Source organism: Trifolium pratense, linkage group LG4 (assembly GCF_020283565.1).
Source record: "Trifolium pratense cultivar HEN17-A07 linkage group LG4, ARS_RC_1.1, whole genome shotgun sequence".
Taxonomy (NCBI): domain Eukaryota; kingdom Viridiplantae; phylum Streptophyta; class Magnoliopsida; order Fabales; family Fabaceae; genus Trifolium; species Trifolium pratense.
This window is the reverse complement of record NC_060062.1, coordinates 20,087,875-20,105,114: the sequence shown is the minus strand read 5'-3', so window position 1 is coordinate 20,105,114 and position 17,240 is coordinate 20,087,875. Positions and strand designations below refer to the sequence as shown.

The 17,240-nt window shown below is 34.9% G+C and overlaps 3 protein-coding genes and 1 non-coding gene across 5 annotated transcripts; 3 read left to right on the top strand and 1 right to left on the bottom strand.

The window, feature by feature from the left end:
• Positions 1-6,344: 6,344 nt before the first annotated feature.
• LOC123919668 (TPD1 protein homolog 1-like) lies at positions 6,345-9,541 on the top strand. The gene is made up of 3 exons (XM_045971641.1): positions 6,345-6,547; positions 6,638-6,754; positions 6,984-9,541. The coding sequence occupies exons 1-3, from the start codon at positions 6,466-6,468 to the stop codon at positions 7,286-7,288; spliced, it is 504 nt and encodes a 167-aa protein (XP_045827597.1). The 5' UTR covers positions 6,345-6,465; the 3' UTR covers positions 7,289-9,541.
• Positions 8,626-9,541, top strand: LOC123919667 (dirigent protein 11-like). The gene has a single exon (XM_045971640.1). The coding sequence runs from the start codon at positions 8,626-8,628 to the stop codon at positions 9,166-9,168; it is 543 nt and encodes a 180-aa protein (XP_045827596.1). The 3' UTR covers positions 9,169-9,541.
• LOC123882619 lies at positions 9,344-9,538 on the top strand. Its single transcript, XR_006799935.1, has one exon. It is a non-coding gene; the product is annotated as a U2 spliceosomal RNA (small nuclear RNA).
• A 738-nt stretch (positions 9,542-10,279) lies between the features above and the next one.
• On the bottom strand, positions 10,280-16,178 carry LOC123919666 (dual specificity protein kinase shkB-like). 2 transcript variants are annotated; one of them, XM_045971637.1, is made up of 13 exons: positions 15,577-16,178; positions 14,454-14,865; positions 13,720-14,377; positions 13,418-13,458; positions 13,010-13,078; positions 12,452-12,552; positions 12,255-12,333; positions 11,875-11,973; positions 11,677-11,745; positions 11,516-11,565; positions 11,330-11,411; positions 11,012-11,106; positions 10,280-10,869 (listed from the first exon to the last, which is right to left on the bottom strand). In XM_045971637.1, exons 1-13 carry the CDS (start codon positions 15,915-15,917, stop codon positions 10,740-10,742), a joined length of 2,226 nt encoding a protein of 741 aa, XP_045827593.1. In that variant the 5' UTR covers positions 15,918-16,178; the 3' UTR covers positions 10,280-10,739. The 2 variants fall into 2 exon arrangements, with proteins under 2 accessions (XP_045827593.1, XP_045827595.1); XM_045971639.1 differs by lacking the exon at positions 10,280-10,869 and having other exon boundaries at positions 11,067-11,117; positions 15,577-16,008.
• Positions 16,179-17,240: the final 1,062 nt, after the last annotated feature.

The window sequence follows — 17,240 nt, the reverse complement described above, 5'->3', positions numbered from 1 at the left end:
CGAGGCAACAAATATCCATCATAGAATTTATATAGCCAATAACAATTGGACTTAATCGAGGCAACTTTATATAGTCAATATCAATTGGACTTAAGAGTCACCAAGACAACATTTAACCATCCCAATTTGCAATAGCATCTAATTCCAGGATCGATCACATTTTTCTCGAGCAGAAGATTGAATGTTCTTGAACAATAAGAAATGAGAAAAATGGGTAGTGTTTCTTAACCAACATTCATAGAGGTTTGTCAAGAAATTGATCTTATGAAAAACCATCTTTCAAAACATTGGTGTCGAACAAAGTTTTGGGACATAGCATGTTTCCTAAAAATTAAAGTGTTTTGTTTTGTGTGCAGAAGATTGAACGTGTTTGACTTATCAAGAATGTAAAAAATGGTTTGTGTTCCAATCCGTCGCACCTCTTTTGTGCAGAAGAATGTGCAGAAGATTGAACCTTTTTTCGAAGAAATTGCCAGTTTTTTCTTTGATCATTCTCCAAGACATCTGCTTGCTTTGTGTTCCAATCCGTTGCACCTCTTTTCAGCATGTTTCCGAATTTTGATTGCATCAGTATTTGCCCTAGGTTTTCGTGACACATTACTTCTTTTTCTCGTCACAGTGGAATCAATTGCAAGCCTATAACTACCAAAAGATTTTTCCATTACTGAAATTTCTATTATGTTACAGAAAATTAGGTTATATATGAAAGAAGACAAATAATTTTCAAGAATACAAAAGTGAATCGCGGTGGAATCTGGACATTGTCACTCTTTCTGGCAGCCTTCCACCTCACGACGATAAACTCGGACAGTGTTTTCCGGCGAGTTGAGTAGTGTGACTCCAACTTGTTTCCGGCGAGGTCCTACTTTAATTTTTATATTTTTAGTCCTTAATATTTTTGCCCTTTTTACAATTGGTTCCTACTGTAAACTTCATGCTGACTAGGCAAACATAATATGCCACATAGACGTATATATTCTCTAAAAATATTTTCACTCCCTAAAATTCTCTGTAGCTTTAGAAAATTCTCTCAAAGTTGGTAATAAAATTTTCTTCATACATTACCTCCTGGTGATTATGGTAATGTGAACATATTTTAGATTCTTCGGCCGATTTTTTGGATGTTGGCCGATTTTGGGTTTTCGGTCGATTTTTGGTTTTTCGGCCGATATTTTTGGTTTTCGAACTATTTTAGGGTTTATAGTCTATTTTTGGAATTTTGGCCGATTTTAGGTTTTTCTTCCGATTTTTCGGGTTGCCGGCCGATTTTAGGGTTTATAGTCGATTTTTTGGATTTTGGCAGATTTTAGGTTTTCGGCCGATTTTTTGGGTTTTCGGTCGATTTTTGGTTTTTCGGCCGATTTTTTGGGTTTTCAGCCGATTTTAGGGTTTATAGTCGATTTTTGTAATTTTGACCGATTTTAGGTTTTTTCGGGTTGCCGGCCGATTTTAGGGTTTATAGTCGATTTTTTGGATTTTGACTGATTTTAGGTTTTCGGCCGATTTTTTGGGTTTTTCGGCCGATTTTTTGGGTTTTCATCCGATTTTAGGGATTATAGTCAATTTTTGGAATTTTGGCCGATTTTAGGTTTTTCTGCAAATTTTTTGGATTTTCGGCCGATTTTAGGGTTTATAGTCGATTTTTTTGGCTTTTGGCCAATTTTAGCTTTTTTCTGCCGATTTTTTTGATTTAAAAATTCTCCCATCCAAACACACTCTAAAGCTTTTTCTCATTTTATCAGCTCCTTTCCCCCGTCGATGAGAATTCGATTCACTTTTTTTGATACAGAATTCGATTAATTTAAGAGTTAATTTTTCTAATTACTTTCAATTTGGCAATGCTCATAAATTTTGTTTGTTTTTCATAAGAAAAAAAAAAAACCAAAGTTACGACACCAAGCCACAATTACATTCTGGTTAAAAGGGTGGACATCCATTTTATCAATCGGTTAAAAATATGGACAAACCGATCCAAAATTTATAGTCTGGACAAAAACCATATTATAAATATCCGGCCATTTAAATTTGGTTAAGGATGTGGATGAGATTTTTGTTTGATAAGCAGTTAATTTGTGCACTAAACATATACAAGAAAATAAGTTCAACTTCCACTTCTTCTTCACTCTTGAATCTTGATTGGTGGTCTTCTTCACCGAAAATGTGACATTTCTTCTTGACTAAACAAGTAGTCTCTTAATACAAAAAAAAAAAAACAAGTACTCCTTCTTCAAACAAATATAAGCAAAAAAAATTGTTTACGCGGTGTTTAAGAAATTTAGTTAAGTGTAGTTAATTTTCTTGATTTGATGCAAAACATGGTTAAGTTTACTATATTATCCATTTTGAAAAGTGTAAAAGTGTACTCCCTCCGGTCTTAAATATAAGCAAAAGTCAAAATGTATTTGGCTCAACTTTAGACTAAATACGTTTTGACTTTTGCTTAAATTTAAGATCGGAGGAACTAAAAGTGAAATAAATGTCTAAAATAAAATAGAATTAAATAAGTGTATATTATGAATAGTAGTATTAATTAGTTTAAAAGTAATTAACTTTTGTTTATAATAGTGACCAAAATTTGAAGTGTTTTTTTCCTTATATTTGTGTGCACTCGCTTAAGATTTTTTTTTCTTTTGTAGACTGCTATTATTTTGACTCACATTTTAACTAAATTATAGCTACAACTTTTAATTAAGTCATATCTACTTTTTTATCTTATGCAACTTACACCGTAGATACTAAACATACACTTAAAAATCTTTAGAGATTGATGTATAAGCCAATTAGCTCACTCAAATACATATATTACAAATATAAAGGCAACTAAAATTGAAACACTATAGTTTTGCTAAGATACAATCAAGAAATACTCTTGATATTTCCCTACAAACTCAATGCAGTTAGTCTGCACAAATGTGATTAACAAATAACTGACTATGATACTTCTGTTAGAACTTTTTCCTAACCAAATTAAGAACACATGGTTGACGATCGGGAGGAGGCTGGAGTGGAACCAGTTGATGTCAGAACTGACGGCCCGAATCAGATTAGACGGTCCAGTGGACCGGATACTTGTGGTGAAAAAGAAAAAAAAGAACACATGGTTGAGTTAGTTCCATGAACCCACAACATGTGCCTCTGAAAAATATCAGAAAGCAAAATCTAACCTGTTCATTTTTCAACATCTCAATTTTCATATAGGTAAAAGGAAGCATTGTCTTTTTGGTAACCTAACAGTGACTATCTGACTACTACTGTTTGTTTCAAAACTGAACAAAAGTTTGATTCTAAGACAACTTTCATTGTTAGTTGCCAGGAATTTTAATACTTTATGGGCCCTCCCTTCTTCTTCTATCAGGCTATCATCATATTTAGCAACAGAGTAGCTTAAAGCCTAAGAGTAACACTGCATTTGGGGCTTGAACCATCTTCCCACGTGTGTATCTTAACTGTATGTACTATAGTGGACTGATACTTGAAAATCGTTCAGAAACTTTGATGACGACAACTAACAATATCACAGGCACATGATAATAATATTAATCAGCATTGATTCAACAAATATAAGAGAAAATTAACTAATATAAGTCGAGTATTAGGATACTAACATTAATATTCATTTTACCGACACCGATTCATTCAACGTCTCAATTGTGAGGAGTGAGGACTGTTCCTGCAAAGGATCGAGGAGGGTATGCACTTAGCTAGATAATACTCTAGGCTTAAGCTTTTTGGTAAGTAAGTTTTTGGAACGTATCTTTTGGAAAATGGGAAGAGTCATATACATAGGCCCTAGCATAACCGTAGGGGGTGAGATATTTCTCTTAGAAATGGGTAGTGGGCCTAACTCATCCTTACAAAACCGGCTTGTAAGGTGAGGATTGCCTCTTACTTATAAACACTTAGTTAGGCCATCTCTCAACCGATGTGGGACTCTTAACACACCCCCTCACGCCCAGCACTATTGGGCTTGGTGCGTGGATATAAACGGTAGGTGGCCCGATAACGAAAACCTGATAACAGGTGGCCCAACGGATCGTGGAGAGGCTCTGATACCATCTTAGAAATGGGTAGTGGGCCTAACTCATCCTTACAAAACCGGCTTGTAAGGTGAGGATTGCCTCTTACTTATAAACACTTAGTTAGGCCATCTCTCAACCGATGTGGGACTCTTAACAATTTCTATCGCACTTTCATACATGACGGTTCCGCCTCAAGGGGAACGGGTATCCCATCGTGCTATATCGTCGATCCTCACTTCTTTAGGGTTCAGAGAGTATGGTCGCGTGGCGAGTAGGACCTCGGACTTGTTCAAATGGGATTGACCCCTTCTCTGGCGATCAACCCTAGTATCTCGCCTAGTAGAAGGACAGATGATACTACGATGTTCCTACTAATTAACTAGAGAAACACCGATCATTGTTAGAATTTCAAATGATTTTCTGAGGTCAAATCCACCCTAAAACATATAATACACTTTCCCACCATATACAGTGGTTTAAGTTAAAGGCTGGCATATTGTGAGCAAAAAAGGACTTTACAATTTAGAAGAAAAGTGACATGAGATAAGCATGCAACCGTGTCTGCACATACATGCATGCCAATTACTACTTGAGGAGGTAAATGTCCTTCTTGTCGAAGGTTGGAGGCTATAGTACTACAGGAACTTATAAGTGTTTTCAAATTATTACACATGAGGCTGTTAATGTTATTACTCTCCTATCCCTTTCTTCTTTTAGCTCAGAAGTAGCATGGTGTTTTGTGCTGTCTCTAGATGCTACTAGTATTTTCCATTTGATTATTTAGAGAAGGTAATAATCAAAAAAGGAAAGGGGTAATAATTTATTGATCATAATTTATAGTAAAGAAAAACATGGGATGATGCTGTGGTGTTTGGCCCACAAAAGGTTTTCTTTTCATTGAGAATTTCTTTTGCATCTCCTGGCCTTTTCAAGTGCCCCTGAGTTTTCAATTTTACTTCATTTGTTGGTTGGTTAAGCAGTGAGAGGGTAAAATCGGATAAAAACTGTTTGCTATCTAGTGAACTGAGTTCGTATTTTAAGCAGCAAAGTCATTGGCCGTGGAAAAAAAGTCCTTCTTCAATCAAACTGTGTTGGCACGTGACCAAATTTGATTGGCTACTTGTGTGGTTGCAACATAGCATCAACTAATCACAAGCCTTGGTGAATTTTATTAATTGCTTTCACTCACATTCTCTCATTCTCGCATTCGGTCATTTTTTTCTTGTGTTATTTTTCATTGTTTTTTTTAAAGGGCCCACAATTCGTCGTTAGTTGTTCATATCGGTGTTCAACAATGCACACTGCAATTTTGTCGCGTATAACTCGATCGATCTCTTCATACTGTACGGAGAGAAAATAGAGAACATGGTTCTCACATCATCTTCATTCTCATGTTGGTGTATGTAACGCGTCCATCTGAGCCAACCGACAAACGACGATACTCAATACAGGCCACCCTTCTGAGACGGCCGTTGAGTTGGTCTGGTTGGTACTTCAGATCAACCAACTTAAAATCGATGTGGATCCTACAAAAACTCGGTTCCTCGTTGTTGTAGTAGACTGCAACTAGATGAGTGTTCTTTTGGAATGTAAAAATGTCCATTTTTTTTTAGTTGTAATGAAAAATGAACCACACATGTTTATTTATAGTAGTTCTGGTGCATTATAGACCACACAAACTGTCTTGTGCGTTGCAGATCACACATTTGTGTATTGTCATGGTTCGCTACCTACCTAGAGCAATGTGTTATTTCATCTAGGTGTCCTGACGGGTGTAAACGTTGGGGTTGGGTTACTAAAACTGTCACTCGCTACGTAACCTGCGAATTAAGTTTGCTATTTAAGTAACGAGGTGGGAGGCAATTTGGTCATTTTGCAGGGTGCACGAGAAATAGTGGGGACGCGAAAAGAAAAACTTCTTTCCATTTAGCCTATTGGGGTAAATCAAACAAAGAACGTGTTTCTAAGGTGTTGAGGCACCCTTTTCAAAAAAAAATTATATACAAGACTCAAAGCGGACAATACCTCAGAAATGCAATGTTTTGGGTTTGAGTTTAGAACAACTTACAATTTTAATACACATACATGGTCAAGTCTATGGTGCACCGGCAGAACAAGTTTTTTATCATGTATAAATTTACTTTTATCATTAGATTAATAAGTCTCATATCAGAAACTAATGACAAAAATAAACTTGTGCAAAACTTGTGTATAATGAAAGACTTATTTAACTTGTAGTGTTGTGCACGACCATATAATAGTCATATAAAATGTATTGACCATGCACATTTCTTGAAATGAAATTGTTGATAAGCAACTAGTGACCTCACCCTCCTCATCCAGTAAGATACTTTCTAAAATATCCAAACACAACCTCACCATCATTCACTTCACTACAAATCCACACACACAAATAAAAGATAGCAATAGCATTCAACAACAAAACATGACCATCACTAACTACACTCCTCTGTTATTCTTCTGCTTCATAATCTCCCATGTACTTAGCAATGTGGAATTACATCAAGGTACACAAAAATACAATGTTTCACTTTTTTCTATGTTTTATTTCTCATATAATTCTTCTTTGAAACTTATGTTTATCATTGTGTTAGCAGACCCTTCAACTCATACTCTACAACCATTCCATGAAGACATAAATTCAAATGGCTCATTGACACTTTTAGTGAAAGCAGAACATGGACACTCTACACCTGCTAAATTTTTATGGCATGGTATTTACTTCTCCATCTCAAAATATATCCTATTTGGGTTGTTCCCATTTTTTAAGAAAATATTGTGTTGATTTTAATGATAAAATTAATCCTACCTCCAGTCTTTTTTATAAGAAACAGTTGACTTTTTAGATTCATATAATATACACCAGATACATCAAATATGAAATATTGAAGCTAAAATTTGATATAGTTTTCTAACATGTGTCATGTGTGTGATTTTTATTAGGTTCTTGCACAAACAAAGACATAAGCATTTCACAAAGTAGAGAGACTTTAACCGGAATCCCTCAATATGTAGTGCAAATTGTGAACACATGTGTTTCATCTGAGTGTGCTCCATATAATATTCACCTTCACTGTGGTTGGTTTGCTTCTGCAAGAATAATCAATCCTAAATTGTTCAAGAGACTCTCTTTTGATGATTGTTTAGTGAATGGAGGGAAACCTTTAACCTCTAGTCAAATTATTAGATTCACTTATTTTAATTCCTTTGTTTATCCTCTTTCATTTAAGTCTGCCAAATTTTGCTGAGTCCAAACAAAATCCCTTTTGAGTTCATAGAGAAATCTGCAAGAAAATTCAAGCAAAAAAAGGTGTTTGCCGTTCTTAGTTGGAAAATGCGGTCGCATGTTAGCAATAGCATCCAGAGTTCACAGCCCATGTAGCACCAACACTTCAGATTAAGATGTGTTCGGTATCAGACATGTCAGTATTGTATCTGGTGTCTGTGTGAATGCTTCATAGCTCACAAATTGAGGACAAAGTTTCAAGAATCGAGAAAATTTGTAAACCATCAATAATATTCAAAGTTTTATCAAAAGAGAATGGAAAAGAGGTAAAAAAAGAAAATTGCCTTTTTAAGGGTGACATGGATTGCTTTGAATAGGACATTTGTTTTACATCTCTCACTTTTATCTCTTTGTTCCTGTTACATTAGTACATTACCATCATCATATCTATAACTTTTCTGTCTTTTTCTTTATGGATTCATATCCTTTTTGAAGGTGAAAATACAGTACTGAAAAAAAAAAGGTTTAACATGTTCAGGTTGATCAGGGTTTCTAGAGTATGGCCTTTTTGAAGTAATTTATTGAGCTGCGGAAAAAAAACAAATGTTCTTATTTGTGCTACTGTTATGACTTGTATGAGCAAAGAAAATTCATATCCATGAAAGTGATAAACAAAAAGAGATTATAAGCGTAGAACTTTCATCAAGCTCGACGCCTATAATCTCTTCCTCAGTGTCCAATGTGACATTATTATGTGACGCGTAAGCATCATTTGCTACTTTACCTCCTGCTGCATGTTTCCCTCCATCCTGCAACTGAATTGCAAACTCAAGTTTCCACCAACACCTACATATCACCCTTGATTCATCAAAGTTTTTGGTAGCATTTATAATCTCTAATAATGAAAAATGCTTGCATTATTCGCCTTGTGTTAGACTTGAAAGATTCACAAACACCTTTGGAGATAATATACTATTTGAGGTGTGTCAGACACTAAATTTAGATATATCTCTCGGCCAGAATTCGAACATTGGTTCACCACATTGTGGGAGGCTAGCCCTTCCGCTATGCTTAATCCTTGTTGGTATAGTAATTAATGTCAAAAATTGGTATAGTAATTAATGTCAAAAATTGGTATAGTAATTAATCCTTGTTGCTATGCTTAATACTTGTAAAAAATGTCAAAAATTGAAGGAGTACAAAATAGCCCTTAGCCATTCTTGTCACTTTGTAATAGGAATCTTGACTAATCATCACATAAGCATCTTAACTACTGAATAATTAATTAGTATAGTAATTAATTAATTAGTGGCAACTATAATCAAATAGACATAGCTAGAGAGAGAGAAGGCCACAAACATGGCCAATCCATTGAATCTCACTTCCAACACATTCTTCTTCATCTTCACATTAACCATTCTCTATGTAGCCTACACCTTCCCAAAACTCCAACCAAACCAAACCAACCTTGTCTTCTACGTCCACGACCACTTCACCGGCGAAGACTCCACCGCAGCCACAGTCGCAGGTAAAACTGGACCAACCTCCAGCATCCTTCACTTCGGCACAGTTGCAATCGTTGACGACCCAGTAACAAATGGACCAACAATAGATTCAACACTCATTGGTAGAGCTCAAGGAGTGTACATAAATTCACAGCTTGATGGAAAAGCATTATACATGGTTTTCTCGGTTATATTCACCGCCGGTGAGTACACAGGAAGTACCTTGGAGATTCAAGGATCTGATATATTCACATTAAAGAAACGAGAATTTGGAATAGTTTCTGGCACTGGTTATTTTCGGTTTGTTAAAGGATATGGTATTATGGAAACAGAGTTTATGGATTTAGTTAATCTTAGAGCAACTCTTAAACTCAATGTAACAGTGAAACATTATTAGAAATTTCAACCAATAATTGTTATCGAGACTTGTTAATTAGTTGTGGTTAAATGGTTCTGATATTCAACGTTTAAACAAGAAATGCTATTTGTTTTTTAAGTCCCACATCGGTGAGTGGAAACAAGAGATTCCAAAGAGTTGAGTATAAATAAAGGGCTCGAATAGTTTACAATTCATACCTTTCTCGGCCTTTTGGCTAAGATCAAGTGTAGTATCTGTTCTTATCAGTTTAATATCTGATATGTGACTCAATGAGTCACACGATATTAAATTACTTTTTTTAGGGGGAGAAGTCACTACAATAGCTTGCTATTGGGTTTCTCAAGTGTCGCCTTTGTCTTGCACTATTGCATTGGCTGGCGCACCCCACCAATACCAGTTCAATTTTTGTAAATTTTTCATTTTGTTGGGCTAAAAAGTAAATTAGGCCCAATTGAGAAAATGATAAATGTTTGTACTAAAGATTCCAAAATAATTTTTTTTTTTTTTTTGAATCAGCAAAATAAATAGTTTTATTAATGTTAAACTGTCACTTTTTTATTATGGATTAAGAGAATATTTATATCATGGAAAAGGATTATTTTCTTACAGCTTGAATAACATTTACAATTTAGCAATGTGATTTTTTCTCCATTCAAACCTTTTTTTGTATTTAACTGGCTTGCTCCAGAGTCCCTACAACAACTTTCATGTCATGGTGGTGACTATTTAAAAAAAAAAATGCTAATTAGTGTCCCTCAAACACTTTGTTAAAGAACTCAATATAATAAAATATTCATGTAACTTGTGTAGTTTATCTTTTAAAATATAATAAATGTTCTTTTGAATTCAAAATTTAGTTTTTTTATTTCCTTAACTAGTGTCCGGCACACCCCTTATTTTTAATCCTCTATTATGCCCTTACAACTCAGCTACCATGTCATTGACTATTACTAAGTAGTAATGTACATCAGCAAAAATACTATATTAGTATTGTACATCAGCAAATATGCAAAGTTATGAACCTTTGTGCCTTTATTTAAATTAATTTTTTAAATTGTAATTGCAGCATATAATAGCAATAAAACCAACTACTACTACACTACCACTACTAATATTGAGAAAACAATGATTCATTTAAAATCTGTTGTGCTGAGCTGCACTTTTACTTCAAAAGTGGGTAATGATGATGGAGATCCAACCACAACAAACACTCCTTTTCACTACCTTTTGTACAACATTAATATAATGGCACAAATATTCTGCATAGAAAATTAAAATAAATTTTGGTTGTAGCAGATAGCTAATCCAATCAATACATAAAAAATGACTAACCCAATCAACATTAAAAAGTATGGTAATCACCACCTTTTTTAACCATTATATCTCACCATGGTCTCATTCCCATATGAATCGGAGGGTTAATACAAAAAAATCACTATATCTCGTTTATATATTACAATGGCAGGATGTTGACGAAGACCTCGGGCTCAGACCAACTATTCAATATCAACTCATACTCCATGAATTTATGTATATGCACAAAATTATACTTGTGTATAACCATCCATGAGTGACAGAAAGAACTGTCTCTAGGACTCCTTTCTTTGGGTGCTTTCCCCACCAGCCGATCGGGCCGCCTGGAACTGAATGACATACTGTTTTTGCAACTCTTTAAGCCTTTCGAGCAGTTCCGGGAAAGTTGGTCGGCAAGTTGGATCACTGGTTGGAATGGACAAACATATAAGTTGGCATAAGACATTTGGCGATTGCACCACATTGGCTTCAATATTTACGCTTTATTCAAAGCTATGAGGAAAAAGATAACAAGTACAAAGTTTAACAATGAGATGAGAATGCACACCTGTGCCAGCAGATCTCAATTAAAGAAGCCCACCCTGGATCAACATCTTTTGGAATTTCCGGACGCTGATTCATGAACCCAACAGCTCCAATTACCTGCAAGATTCCTAGAAGAAAAGATGTTCATATATGAAACCACAGTGATGCATAGTTACATAAAAAACCGGCTGCTGCGAACGCTGTTCTTAAATTTTTTTTTAACCAAAATTAAGTGCTTCACCAATATTGAGAAACACATTATTTCAGGAGTGGCTTTTCATTCAATAGGTTTGTGATCTCCTTGTTTTGTATGTAGAGTATATATGCATGAAAGCAATACCTGCATTGCGTTGAGATTATCCCAAGGAATCTTTTCAGTCGCAAGTTCCCATAATATCACCCCGAAGCTGTATACATCAGACCTGATGTTCACAAGCAGGAGAAAAAAAAGGTGTTCAAAGGCTGACATTTATGTTAAAATATGTATAGGAAGAGAGAATAATTAAGGGGGGTAGATTGAACACACTTTTCATCTGACGGTTCGTTACGAAGAACTTCTGGTGCCATCCATTGAGGCTACAAAGCAGAAAATTAAAGAATCAGAAAGATGTTTTGAGTCTCTTTAGTAATGAAAACGTAAAAACAGATCAAAAAGCGTATGGTCTATGAAAAAAATGACGAGCCTACCGTGCCCCTTCCTGTCTTAGTTGTGAGATATGTTTCGTGCTTAAGACGTGAAAGACCAAAATCACCAACCTGTTTGGTTAACAAATAATTAAGATATTGTCCAACTTAATAGAAAAGAACCTAGGAAACCCTCTAGCAATCAAGTGCAAGCATTCAATCCAACATTGTAGGATAAATATAAAATGACAGGTGACATACCTTAACAGTCCAGTTCTTATCAACTAGAAGATTTGAAGACTTCAAATCTCTATGAATAATAGGCGGGTTATAATGATGAAGATAATTTACGCCTCGTGCCTGTAAAAATGCAAGCTGTAAGTATACAACATTGCTTCAATCACAGTTAAAGAGGTACTTTTTAAGATGCCAATATAGTGTATGTTTCTAATAGTAGGGTCAAAAAAAACCTACCTAATACTCTAAGAGAAGAAATACCAATGAATTAATAATACCAAGGGAAGCGTGGAGGGATTGAATGAGTTACTATTCCGCCAAAGATATCTCGTAACAATGAGATATCTTTATTTAGAATAAAAGATAGATATCATAACAATGATTCTATTTTGACAAATACTTACAATATCCAAAGCCATATGAACTCGCCGTCTCCAATCAAGTTTGGACGTGTTTCTATGTAACAAGCGACACAAGCTTCCTCTGAAGTTATCGAATACAAATGAAAACAGCAATAATAAGCCCAGTTCAGTACTTTGTGACACAGCACAAGAAACTAAAATCAAAATGTAAAGAAACAAAAGTAAGGTTCAGAACAAACCGTGGGAGAAACTCCGTCACAATGCAGAGACGTTGAGGAGAAGTCACTGCTCCCATAAAGAGGAGAATATTTGGGTGTCGAAGTCTTTTCATGACAGATACCTTCGCACAACAACATATTGTCAAATTAATGTTAGACAAAGGACACATTTTTAGGATGCAGCCAAGCACTCAGGAGGTTCACAGGAAAAAAGTGCACAAACCATACTGATCCCTTTAATATGCTTAGCTAATTCAATGACATGGTGATCCGTATAGAAAAAAGCCTAAAGTACGACGCAATATCATATTCACACACATATGGTCAACAAATTAACCAAATTCACATATTATAGATCTGAGCCTAACTTGTATTGCATGTGGATTAGTGTGTCACAAAGATGCAATAAATAGTTAAAAAAAAAGGCAAACATCATCGAAGTTAAATCTTTAGAGGAAAACCTATTATCTTTTAATCAGTTTTCCTCTCCCAATTGTATATGCAATGAACAGATGTTTTTTCAACCTATGCCGACTGTCTGACCTTATTGGATTAGATTTAGACCGAAAGATAGCATACCTCTTGCCTGAAGGACTGTATCAAATCATCCGAATACTCTTGCTTTGAGAAAACCTTGACAGCAACATCCTGAAAAAACATGAATATAAACTGACATCAGATTTCCTATCACCAAAACATAGTTTGTCAACCTGTAAAAGATGCATTCTAACAATGTCAGGCTTAGAGTCACCAAACACATTTCACCAGCCTACCAGAAATCCTGTTCTTCCAAAATTCCAAAATGGCGAATTTGACACATTAAAGAACCTCAGTATACTAAATGCTAGTAATTCAAGGAGCAATATAGTCGTAATTTTGTACGATGAACATATATGAAATATTATGTCTTGGTAAATTGCTTTTAGAATATCCTTTTATTATGCATGAATATAAAACCATAAATTACAGGAAGAGAAAAGAACATACTGATCCATACCACAGCGCATGGTACACAGTTCCACAACAACCTGCAATTCATCAACAGAAAGGTAAATAAGAAACGAGTAAAGCATAAAGGTCATAATAACCACGGATAATTAGATATTTCGAAGCTTAGGCTCCATAAATTATCAGAGCTCCTTAAAGAAGCAAACAAAATTTGAAGCTGAACTCTGAAAACAGATAACATGTAAAAGATTCTAAAGTTTAAACAAATACTTGTTAAAGTATAGATATTTTCAAGAGATTACTTTCTCACGCTCTCCCCTTTGGTTAAGAGTGTGACTTACCCTGTCCAATTTGTTCTCGAATCGTCAAATCCTCCCACAAAATTTCATAATCCAAACAATCAGAGTCTACATCCACTTTACTATTTACACCACCACTGCCAGCACTCCCACAACTGCTAGCACTACTCGTGTTGTTAAGAATAACATTATAAGAGGAAGAACGGGATAATGAACCCTCATTGTTAGTATGGCGATTACTTTCACCGGCCTGGCTTTCATGCTTCAAGCCAGAAGAAAGATTCTTCTGATTAACTGATTCATTTTCTTGATCATTCTGCATCCACAGATCAGCAGCACGAACATTTCTTGCCTCTGATTCTTCTCGATCATTTGTTCTCCATGGCCACGATAATGTTTTCTTTTGAATCCATGCTTCAGCCTTAGTAGGTAAAATTTTGTGAACAGGTTTTCCTTCACTCTCATCACCAGAATCTCTCAAAGTTTTTCCTTCAAACTTTTCTTCAACACGATAAAATACACCAGGAGGGGACTGTGGCAAATCACCTCTAGGTGTGGTATCTCCACTAGAATTAGCATCTTCTCGGTGTTCTGAGAAACCAAGTTCAGAATGATAACTTTCTCCATTCACACCTTCACGGTCCACATTATTTTCTCCGGTCCAAATTCTCGACTTAACTTTGTTACTCATCTTCGACGCCTGTTTAACAGTTCTAACATAAAAAAACACACCATAACATATTAAATTACATAAACACGAGAGTTAAAGTACTAACCAAATTCGAAAATTTAGATGCTATAGCAGATTGAAGTGGCTGCTGAGAATCAAAGCCAAGCTTATTTGCAACACTACTGCTACGACGCATAGAACCATTATCCGATTCAGCATTCTTTACACCAAAAAATGGAGCCCTCATTTCAAGAAACGGCCGGGAATCACTCGACACAGAGATAATCCCAACTAAGCTTCCATCATCATAAAAAGGAGTATTGGTTGTTACAGCTAAAAAGCTATCTCCTTTCTTATTCTTGACTAGGAATTGACCACTCCATCTTTCTCCCTTCATGACACAATTCACTGTATCATGAGCTAACCCCCAATCCCTAGAGTCCACAAGCAAATCAATCCCATCCTGTCCCAAAACTTCCTCTTCTGCATAACCATACAGATTTTCAGCACTACGGTTCCTGCATAATTATCCCCGAAACAATTGTTCAAACCAAAAAGAAAAAATTTTTAATGTATGCTCTTAGTGTTCAATCCACATCAATTACATAATCAACAAAACAACTCATTACACATTCAACAAACAACAAATCTAGAATGCACATCATTTTTTGCAGTATCAGTCTTATCGTGGTTTTAACTTGAAGGCGCAGTTGCAATGAATTTTTAATATTGCGATGCTGTTGCAGATACCTCTTGTTAAGGAGCCCCACATCGGTTGCAAGATACCTCTTATTAAGGAGTCTCGCATCGGTTGTGAGATGGCCCGGATAAATGTTTATATGTGAGGGCAATCCTCACCCTACAACCCGGTTTTGTAAGAATGAGTTAGGCCAACTCTGGTAACAGAGCCTACTCCACGATCCACTGAGCTGCCTGCTATCTGGTTTCTGATCAGGTCATCCACCATTCATATTCGCGCCCCAAGCCCAACAGTAGCGGGCGCGAGGAGGTGTGTTAAGAAGTCTCACATCAGTTGTCCCAAACAGATGCTTATAAGTGAGTCTTCACCTTATAAGGATGAGTTAAGCCCAACTCCAAATTCTAACAACTCTAAAACCTTTATATTTTAAAACCATGAATCTAATACATTGTATCTCACAAATAATAAACTCTATATACCATAAACAATAAAATTGAAATAAAAAAAAAAAACAAAGAATTATTATTACCAATAAATGATACGAGAGTTAAGATCCAAGATATGAACAGAATGGCCCAAAGAGTGCAAAATATTGAGATAATGTTTTTCAGTGAAATTGATGAGTGTATGAGTATGAGCATGAGTTTCCTTTCTGAGAGGTGATGAGTGTTTGAAAGAACAAGAACCTTTGTTCCATGAACCTAATCTAGAACGTTGAGGAGACACAGACTGAGACCTTTGACGATGTTGTTGTTCTTTACCATCATTAAACTTAAGCTTTGACATTTCTTGTTTCATGAAAGCATGTCCTTCTTCTAGTTCTTGGATCTTCTTCTTCACTACTTTCTCTCTTTCTTCACTTCCCATCATTTTCTTTAATTATCAATTAAATTTTCTTCATATCGTTTTCTTATATCTCTCTATGTTCTTTGTTTCTTTCTATCTTCTACAGAGTCTTGTTTGTCTGGTTTGATTTTTTCTTTATGTAATAAAAATATCTAGCTTGATTTTTGTTAATATACTATATTCTTTATTCTTGTTTCTTACTACATTTCATCTTTATAAATGGTTCATTATGTAATACTTGTTAATTATTCTAGCTCCTAAAATAAATAATACTCATCTAACAATGATTAAGTTAGCTTTCATGTGAAACACAAGTTAAATTTATTGAAGTGTTTTTGTTGATATTTAGTTTAATTGAAAAGCTTACTCAACTATCCATATATTAGAAATACTAGTATTGAATAGTATTGAATACTAAGATTTGAGGTCACTTTTTTTACTTATAATAGGATGTGGATTGTTTGCACTTTGCAATAATAAAAGTACTGCTGTTTTAAAACTCGATCGTTGATCTACAATTTGATGACTCTAATTATGTATCACGTATTTTTATAATTTCTCAGGGTTTAAGATCTTGACGGTTAATTTTAGATCGGACGGTCATGGTCAATTATTGCGTTAACGCAGTTACGACATGGAATCCCTTATAATAGTGAGTAGAGGGAACAAGTACGTACTTCGTAAATTATAGTGTTAGTAAGAAGATGTCTGATACTCTGCAAGAATATGAGTTCAAATTTAACTATCAACATAAGAATCTTGTTGTTTCCTTGAGGGTTGCTTTGTCTCGATGAATTTCCTATATATAACTCTTTTCTTCTTCTTTTTATGGATACAACTAATCTAAACTTTATATAGAAAAAAATAATTATTATTTATCATTAATTTTTATAATCTTTTGGGTTATTCTATTATAGATAAACAAATTTCACCATCATTTAGCCATTTTTAAGTCTTTATTGAAAAATATGAGGGATACTTATGGTGTCTTCTCTCCCAATTTTTTTTCTTCTCTTTCAATTGAATATTCTTCGTACATAAGTGGATTGAAGTATTTGCTAAGAGTAGTATTATTTAAACAACAAATTTTGAGACAACTTTTGAGATAACATTTTTTTTCTCATCTTTTGGGACAAATATAATAAAGAAAGAAAAGATGAGAGAGTACAAACATAATAAGAGTATGAGCGTTAAAATTATCTTTAAAGTTTCCCAAAATTAATTGTCCAAATATCATTTCTCGTATGCTAAATACCTTAGTCATTGTAGCACATTCTTGATGGAGCTATATATGAGAGTGTATAATGGCTTGAGATATGCTCAACAGTTGGGCCTAGAAATATTATC